The sequence below is a fragment of the Wolffia australiana genome, chromosome 2 (assembly GCF_029677425.1).
Source record: "Wolffia australiana isolate 7733 chromosome 2, ASM2967742v1".
Taxonomy (NCBI): Eukaryota; Viridiplantae; Streptophyta; class Magnoliopsida; order Alismatales; family Araceae; genus Wolffia; species Wolffia australiana.
Genome location: NC_135836.1, coordinates 6,592,844 through 6,602,374, shown reverse-complemented (window position 1 = coordinate 6,602,374; position 9,531 = coordinate 6,592,844). Strand labels below are relative to the sequence as shown.

Below are 9,531 nucleotides of genomic sequence, written 5' to 3'. Positions count from 1 at the left end.
TAGGGGAACCTACGTTAAGTACATCTATGTTTTAGCTTTTCTACAATACGTTAATCATACCACATAGTCATATCACAAATGAAATCACATAAAAAATGTAATAAAACACAATTAGTAAATAATTCAAAATTCCTAATAAATAAACATTAATTTCATGCTTCACATCCAAAAAATAGTTTAAATTATTTATGAAATTTTATTGAAGGCCATAATAATTTCACTCTTAAACAACTTCATTCAATAAATCCAAAATTATATTTTTAATAACTTTATCAACCTGTAATATTTTTTATTTTGATTTATTTGAGCCAAAAAAGTTTAAAACTATTTTCTCTAATTTAAAACTATTTTCAGAATTTTCCCTAAATTTTTTGGCCTTTAAATCATTAATTTCTAAATTATTTAAGTTAATTAATTATTTAGAAAGTATTAAAATATAGTATATCTATATATATTATCATAAATGAGGGGTTAAATGAGGGGTGGCACTGTGGTAGGAGCACCCCTTCTCTCTTGTGGAACTGTGTGAACTCGTTTCAAAACCCTTGCTCCCACATTTCAAAAGAAAGTTAAACCCTTTTGCAGAATCAATCCGATTTGATCCAAATCAAATCTAATCTCCCAATTCGAATCGGTTGACCCAGATCTGATCCTGATTGCTGACCAATCTGACTTATCCGGATCTGATCCCAATCGACCAAATCTGTTAGCAGGTTTGAATGGCCATCGAAATTAGATCAGAGATGCCCGATCATGGGCCATGTGGCCGCCCGCCCAGCACGCACACACATATCTTGCGTGAGCAACTGCTAATAGTTGCTAGCAGTTATCAGGGTTCCCACGCGGTGACCACTATCGACTACATGCGGCTGCTGCACGCGACTCCTTGCGCTAGCACCTAGCGCTAAGGATGGTGATGGTCGCCGTTGGAGATGGAAAATGTCCAAAAGTACATCCACAACCAAAATTGTACGTCATATTGGATGCTTTTCAGTTCTTTTTCAAACATGGCATACAGAACTTAGCTATTGTACCACTAATGGGTTCTGGTGCCATGGTTCAATCATAGAAAATAGGATTTTTTATGCAACAAAAGTGATTTTGATACCAAATCAATTATTCTTTTTCACATGTACCTTGTGGGAAAACTTCTATGCTCTTGACTTGCTCTTTTTGAGACTTTTCTTAAGCCGTTCACATACCCGATCTTTAGAAGTATCCATGTGATCATGTTGCTCTTGGATCTCCATTTCTTCTTCTCCAACTCTTCTTGAAAATCTTGAAAATATTCTCACCAAGAAGACTCTCTCCTTGGTTGATAACAGAAGTGATCAGAATGGAGAAAGGGACGGCTGGAGTCTAGGTGCCTAAAGGGGTGGCCCTTCCCTATTTATATTTCACTTAAAATTTTCGCAAAAACTTATCAAACAAAATATATTCACCAATGCCCCTATTATCTTATGCTTGTGACCCTCTAGGCCCATGTATCATTCTAGTCAATAACTTTAGTGGCCCAATAAATATTTGCCAATCTTATTAATTAACTATATCAACATGAATTAATTAACTAAGGATCGATTTAACCCAATCGATAGGTTAAGTTTCAAGCCTGTGGGGGTGCCAAGCTACACCTTGTGCTCTAGGAGACACCAATTAGTATTCGAAATCTCTCATGGAACCTTTATCATCATTGTTTTACCATATATTTATAATCCTTCATCCATGAGATACTCACAAACAACTTACAGTAAGGTTGATTGTCAAATCCTAATCCGTCATTTGATAAATACTGATGCGTAACTTGGAGAATGCATTTTCCAATGTCCTCACTACCTTGGCCAGGGATTTGTTTCATCATCTTCCTTGAGTCAATCTCCTCTTATAGGGAGAGTGAATGATCATGTCTTGACCACTCTATCACCTTCGTAGGCCCTCTTTCTACATTTGAGCCAGGACTTGTTTGAAGCCTATGATTAGATGATGGACTATATGAAAGATCCAACCCAATCTCATCAGTAGTCGCATCGTCGAGCCCGAGCTGACGCGAAGGACCTGAGCTTCAAGTATCTAGCTTGATGACAAGCCTCTATAGTTTGTTTATTTTCTTCACGTTTCTTTTCTTTAAGGACTTTATCGAGGGCCCTCATGTTTTGCCTCTCAACGTCCCTTTTTTGTATATTTTTGGTTATGTTCAGCCCATTAAGGAAATCCCCCACGTTGGGCGTTCCCTATCCTATATAAGGGAAGGTACACCAAAGAAAGGATCACACTTTTCTTGATGAAAATTTAAGGTTTTTTCACTTGGAGTCCCATCCTCTCTACTAGGGAGATTATCCTGGTTTTTTGTCTGAGTAGTTTGGGGAGGACACCCCCCATTGACTATCGTCCGTCTTTGCCAGTTCACTGCTGCGAAGATAATACTGTCGTCGGAAGAACATCTGCCACCGCCGCCGTGGACAACCTCATTAGTCGTAGGAACATTCTCGATGCATGACCACTGTCTTGTTGAGTCCTAATGACGCCTCCCACAATTGTCAGTGCTCCCACCATAGCCACTGTCTTAGTTCCACCAGCCTCTATAGTGCCTTTGTCGATGATCACCGCCATTGCAGCCACCACCCTAGCGAGCACAAACCGCATGTAGGCCCGCAGCTACAGCCCTAGGGGCCACCAGCCAAAGCCAGGCCCACGACCGCCCCCATATCAGCTGCCAGGCACGGCCAGCCGTGGCCGCTGCCTTAGGGGCCGCCAATCGCAGCCACGATCATCACCGTAGCCCTAGTGGCTGCTAGTCTACTCAGAGCATAGGTTTTTGAAATGACATAAATATGAGGATCTGAGTTTTCAGGGGGGTTTTTGAAATCTTCCATTTTCTACCAAAATTACATGAACCGATGGTACATGGCATTATCCAATGGATAATAAGTCCTATGCAAAGTATCAAAGGTACATTGCATTATCCAATGGATAATAGAGTGCCCCCAAAATATTCAAGGTACATGCCATTTTCCAATTGATAATAGAGTTTTCCCCATAATTCAAAAAAGAGGACACAGTTGCGCCCAATTAGGTGTAACACGTGGCACAAAAACGAGTCGTCCCCGTAACATTTGATCAAATGGCCCAAAATGTTCCAACATGAAACATTAATAACTTTTGGTCCACATCTCCGATTGGGTTGAAATTTTAATGGCAGCTTCCTTATGATATTTTCTTCATTTGATATTTTCTGATCATGATTTCAATCTTAAATAGGTTAAAAATTTTCAAAAATGTCCAAGATCCCCTTCTAACCATAAGTAGCCTCTACAAGAACCTAAATTTTTTCTCTCCTATAGGCTTTTTGCTCCCCTATTAGCAGGAGGCTAGAAGGAAAAGTAGAGGTGCAGGGCCCATTCCCACCAATTTTTTTATGCCTGGGAGTGTCATGGAAGGAAGATTCAAGCAAGGAATGCAGTCGTAACGAGTCTAGCATCACCCGACCTAGGACGGGCATGTGGCAATGGGTTTGTGGGAAAAATCAGACCCTTTCAGGCTTTTAATCTCTTCCGTTATTACTTTAGATTGTATTTTACTTTTATTTAGTTTGATTTAAGCATCTCAGTACAAAAATATCCAACAATTACTCGCATATCTCTTCTCCCATCATTTCTCTTTGATTCCTCATTTCTATCACCAAACTCACTTCAAAAATCCTTCAAACACCCCCCATTATACCTAATTATATAAGGGTTCTATCCCCATATTCCCTTCCATCATCTCATATTTCATCAATATCTCCTCTCTCACCTGAAATCACCTTCCTATAATGACAAATATTTCTCACCCGTCCCTTAGAAATCACATAGTCTCATTACCTAGGCTCCATGAGGATCAACCCTTGCTTACACACTGTACTGAGGAATATAAATGTATTTCATGAAACTTGAATCACAGCAAAGATATAATTAAAACACCTAAAATTTGAGTTCATTAGTCGAGAGGACACCATGAAAATTGGAGGTGTGGTAGCTTAAGTACAACAGAGTGTTCTCCACCAATGTTATTCTGGTAGAGTGATATGATAACAAACATCAATAAGAAATATGTGAGATCCCTTCTACATTTGAGGATAGCCACCAAACATGCCTTTGACAATAGAAGGTGGAAGTTTTTATGGAGACTGATTATGTTCATGAACAAAGGTTGCATACCCAAACACAAGGGCGCGCAGAAAGGTGAGGCTATGGGTATAAACAAGTAAGTGAAGTACCACTTCCAAGTGGGTAAATATGGAATGTAATATATAAGATAGGTCATGGAAAGTAGGGCATCGGTCCCAAGAGAAGAGGGGGCATTTCATCTCATAGAGAAGAGAGTGAGTCATAGTTCGATGGTGACAATGTTACTTTTGTGAAGTAGTATTTTTGAGAAGTATAGTGACAACACTGTAATGTATAATGTCAAGATCAACATAGGTATATGGAGGGTGTCTTATATAAACTATAGGGGATTATTGGTGTAGAGGGTTTTTGGGCGGTGGAATGCTGATTGGTAATATTAGTGATGAAGTGTTGGACAATAGTGAGGACATATGATCAATCGATGTGAAGATTCAACCAAGTGATGCAGATATAATCATTTATAAAGATGATGTAAAAGCGGTGGCCACATGACTAGGGAATAAGGGAAGGACACCAAAGGCTACATTTAATGAGATAAAAAAGTTTACTGTAGGGGATGACACCGATGCCTGAATTGGTTGAGAGGGGTGTCTGTGCAATTGACATGATTCAAGTTCAAAATTAGAAAATGGATATCCCTGGTAAGGTTTGATGACATTTAACGACTCACTGGTGGTTCAATTTTTTGCACCAAAAAAAGGAGTTTGCAGTGGATAAAAGGAAAATAAAACAAAAGGTGGAGTGTCTAACTACACCGTTGATTATTTTATCCGTAAGCACAGACCAAACCTGCCATAGGGTAATGGAGGAATTAAGGTATTGGAGGCCATAAAGAAAGGGAAAAGTGTAATGGAGCAATTAAGGTATGGGTGATGATGCTGATTAACAGGAGGTTACGAGCCAAGGGTGGGGGGTGTAAGGTGACATAGGGTGGGAAGTGCTGGCAAGGCAGAGTGTATGGTGGCAAGTAGTAGGGTGTACAATGGCAAATATGATGGCATAATACATGCACAACAATAGAGCAGTGGAGAATGCATTATGGGGCAGCCCATTGGGTAGCAGGGCACACATACTATGGTATGGGAAATAGGATGGGGATGAAGTTGGTGTGTGCTACCAAGGCGCATGCGGCAGTACGAGTGGCAGGGCATGGCGAACACCATCACAATTAGAACAGGAAAATCCTTTACTCTAATACCATGTGAATGAAGGAGAAATTTTGATTACAGGTTAAACAAGTAAATGAGTTTAAATGGGGTGAGGGGGGCAAGAAGATGAGAAGTTTCACATAATGAGTTTCAAGGATCATGATGAGCCTGATGGGCCTAGTCGTCGTCATCATCATCATCATTATTGAGTAGTTTTCAAGCTAAGACAAATCATTTAATCATGCCATCATCCCCAGGTTGTCATTCTGGATTCAGAGGCCATCGTTGTCATCAATTTGTCTATGTCTCAACGACGATAATGAAATCATAGGATGAAAATGAAGGTGATGATGACAATGATGACAGCAATGATGATGATGATGATGATCATGATAATATCGATGATCATGAGAATGATAATGATGATGATGACCACTAGAATACTTCTGATCATGACAATGATAACAAGGGTGATGAGGATGATGATGCTGAAAATGATGGTGATGATGATAATGATGATGATGATGATGATGATGATGACAATGATGACGATAACAATGAAATCTCCCACCGACCATAACCTCAGCCCACCTGGCTAGCCCATGGGCACTGTAATATTGCTGACAATGATGATGATGATGATGATCACTATAATATTGCTGATCATTACAATGATGACGAGGATGATGAGGATGACGATGGCAATGCTGAAAATGATGGTGATGATGATAATGATGATGATGATGAAGAAATCTCCCACCAACCATAACCTCAGCCCACTGGGCTAGCCCATGGGCACAGTCAGTAATGCCCGGATGAAAGATAAGGTTTTTAAACCGAATTCGAAGAATCAATCGAGAGGAGCTGTGCAGCAGGGGAAAATGGCGACGGCGGCTTGCACAACACTTCATACCGCGGCGCCTCGCTGCCGTAGAACTTTCCCTCCTCGTTCCTCGGCAATTTCCTGCTCTGCCCAACCCCCCCAGAATTCCATCAAGGTTCTTCTCAATTCTCTGCTCCCTTCAATGGCGAGCTCTATCCCTCCCTTCTCATCATCGTTTTCCTTGTTTCTTCCCCGCCAGGTGGTAATCAACGGCGCGACGAAGGAGATCGGGAGAGCCGCCATCGCCGCAGTGACCAAGTCTCGGGGAATGGAGTTGGCGGGGGCCATAGACTCATCCCTGGTCGGCCAAGACGCCGGAAAGGTCCGCCCCGGCCACGACCAGAGTTTCTTCCTTGTGTCTGATTCCACGGCTTTACTGGGTCATAGATTGCTGGGTTGGAGGAGCCTCTGGAGATCCCCGTCGTGAGCGACCTCACCATGGTTCTGGGCTCGATTGCTCAGGTTCTTCAGATATCTCTTCTCTTCCATGGAAACGACGATGACCCACTTGTTCTTTCTTGAATCCCAGTCGAGGGCCACCGGCGTCGTCGTCGATTTCACTGAGCCGAGCACTGTCTACGACAACGTGAAGCAGGTACTGGGTCATTTCCCTTCCAACAAAGATCAAGCAAAATTAAACGCTGTTCTCTGCTGTAGGCTGCGGCCTTTGGGCTTTCAAGCGTTGTCTACGTGCCCGACATTCAGCTGGAGACGGTGACTGCGCTGTCTGCCTTCTGTGAGAAGGCCACCATGGTGAATTATCTCGGATAATTCTCTTATCCTTGTTTTTTTCATCGTTTGCTTGATCGAGTTATCGGGTTTTTTTTTCGTTCTACAGGGTTGCCTGGTTGTGCCGACGCTGTCCATTGGGTCTGTTCTTCTCCAGCAGGCGGCAATTCAGGCCTCCTTCCATTACCGCAACCTCGAGATCGTCGAGTCCCGCCCAGACCCATCTGTGAGTGAACAAACAGACAAACGCTTGTTCTATGAAGCTAGGAGTTCTTGATGAGAGAAAAATTTTGGGTCTTACATGTGGGTTAACGCAGTTATATTTGTACATCGATGGTTATTACGATGGTGAATATTACAATTAAAGCGATTCTAAAGTGTGGGATTAAGGAATTGTTCATAGGTGTGTAGATGCAAATGTGTGTAGAAACCATGAAGTACGTGAGACCCACAAGCCTCCATCTGCATAATAGGAATTTATCCCTAACTGTGATTCTAAAGTGTGGGATTAAGGAATTGTTCATAGGTGTGTAGATGCAAATGTGTGTAGAAACCATGAAGTACGTGAGACCCACAAGCCTCCATCTGCATAATAGGAATTTATCCCTAACTGTGATTCTAAAGTGTGGGATTAAGGCATTATTCATAGGTGTGTGGATGCAAATATGTGTAGAAACCACGCAGCACATGAGGCCCTCAATCCTCCTTCTGCATAAGAGGAATTAGTCTCCACTGTAAAGTTTCCAAAGACCCGCTCCCATCCATCTAACTTAAGGGATTTGTGTATGCATCTGCTTTCATAATAATTCCAACAAATTTTTCATCAACAACCATCACACATGTTTCATGTACAGTGTATAAGACTTTAAAAAGTTTTAAAATGACTATTTCTCCTTGCTTAAGGACCTTCCATCGGCGGAGGCAAAGCAAATTGCTCGAAACATCTCTGACCTCGGTCAGATCTTCAACCGGGACGACCTCTCCTCGGAGAACCCGGTGAGTTGACTCAGAGAAGCTTAATCTTAGATTTTGAGCTGATAATCCAAGGCAAAACTTGGTGCTCTGGCTTGAAAGGCAAGAGGGCAGCTTCTTGGGGATGATGGTGTGCGGGTTCATGGCTTGGTACTCCCTGGCATTGCTTCCAGCACCGCCGTCCACTTATCCGGCCCAGGCGAGGTGGGTCAACGCCATCTCTGCTTGCTCTATCTTGCTGGCTGACCCCTTACTTTCATGTTCTGGTTGGATGCAGGTCCTCTCTCTCTCACTCTCCATCACTAGCGTACAGAGCCTGATGCCTGGGCTGATTTTGGCAATAAGAAAGGCTGCCCGCTTGAAGGTGATGAGGAAGGACATCTTCTCTGGAGAAAGAAATCTCTAGTCTGTTGATTATATCTCACTTCTCATTGTTTTTCCTGCAGAATCTGATATACGGCTTGGAGAAGTTCCTGTAGGATGTGATGTCAGATCGTTGACTCTCCTCATGATTGATTGGTTTTTGTCAGATAAATTGAATTTATTCAAATGTTTTCTCAAATGGGGATGTTGAAGATGGCAGGCTGTATCATTTGATTTTAAACGGCTATCAGTTGGTGTTTGATGAAAATCTAAATTGACTGATCAACTCTCGGCCAAATGTAGTTTGAATTTTTATTTTTATTTTTTTTTGGCAAAAAACACGGTGCCGGGTACGGCCAACCCCGGGGGTTGTGCCCGTAGACCGATCCATCCATGCCTTGGACGCCACGCAGGGGAATTTTATTTATAAGGTGGAGTGTTTGTCAATGTTTATAGGCGTGGAGTGAGTATAAATATCCCAATTACACTTGGATCCCACTCGTCCACGCCCATGTTAAGAAAAAGAAAAGATACATGAAAGATACCATGCAGGCGCTCGAGAGATGTGCACGTCGTCGTCCCACTAGAGCCGCCCAGCGATGACGATATAGTTCGGGAGATGTCCTCACCTCCGTCAAGTGCGGTCGATGAAGGGCATGGTGAGGGCTCTAGTCGAGGCGGGCGCAGTCCACCCCTCTTGCTCCAGCATTCCACGCAATCCTCCAATCCCGCGGGCTGATGAGGATGCGCCGTGTGCGAAGCGTCGGCATGGCGAGACGATCGACGCGATAACAGCCTCTAGCTGTCGGAGGGAGCGCCTGCCAAGAAAGAAAGATGGAGGAGGAGGTTCGTACATGTACCGCATGGTTGGCGAGTGCATCTGTTGTCTAGTTGCCCTCCCGCAATTGATGACGAAAGCATCGTGTGCGAGGTCGGCACCGCATGATGTCTTGCCATACTCGGTGTAGTCGCCATTGGGAGCATGTACCTAGACGAAACATATCAACTAATATCTGTGAGTTCGATTCTACAACGATATTGTGAAGGTTCCGTTCCTCACAAAGGAGTAGACCATCACGGATCGCCATAGCCTCGGCTACTGTATTAGTTTGTACGTCGTAGTAAGAGGAAAAAGCAAATAGTATACTCCCCGTATGGTCCCGTAGGATACCGCCTCCCCCCGCTGGCCCCGGGTTCCCTTTGGCAGCACCATCCACATTCAATTTAAGGAGGCCTATTGGCAGTGGTAGCCAACAAACTACCCGATACTGAA

At 43.0% G+C, this 9,531-nt stretch overlaps 1 protein-coding gene across 2 annotated transcripts; it reads left to right on the top strand.

Annotated features, from left to right (window-relative positions):
- The first annotated feature begins 6,087 nt into the window (after positions 1-6,087).
- Positions 6,088-8,544, top strand: CRR1 (Dihydrodipicolinate reductase, bacterial/plant). Of its 2 annotated transcripts, none has more exons than XM_078591824.1 (10): positions 6,088-6,309; positions 6,394-6,516; positions 6,582-6,617; positions 6,724-6,789; positions 6,852-6,947; positions 7,033-7,149; positions 7,827-7,919; positions 7,998-8,099; positions 8,173-8,259; positions 8,342-8,544. In XM_078591824.1, the coding sequence occupies exons 1-10, from the start codon at positions 6,103-6,105 to the stop codon at positions 8,372-8,374; spliced, it is 960 nt and encodes a 319-aa protein (XP_078447950.1). In that variant the 5' UTR covers positions 6,088-6,102; the 3' UTR covers positions 8,375-8,544. The 2 variants fall into 2 exon arrangements, with proteins under 2 accessions (XP_078447950.1, XP_078447949.1); XM_078591823.1 differs by having other exon boundaries at positions 6,582-6,656.
- The last annotated feature ends 987 nt before the right edge of the window (positions 8,545-9,531 follow it).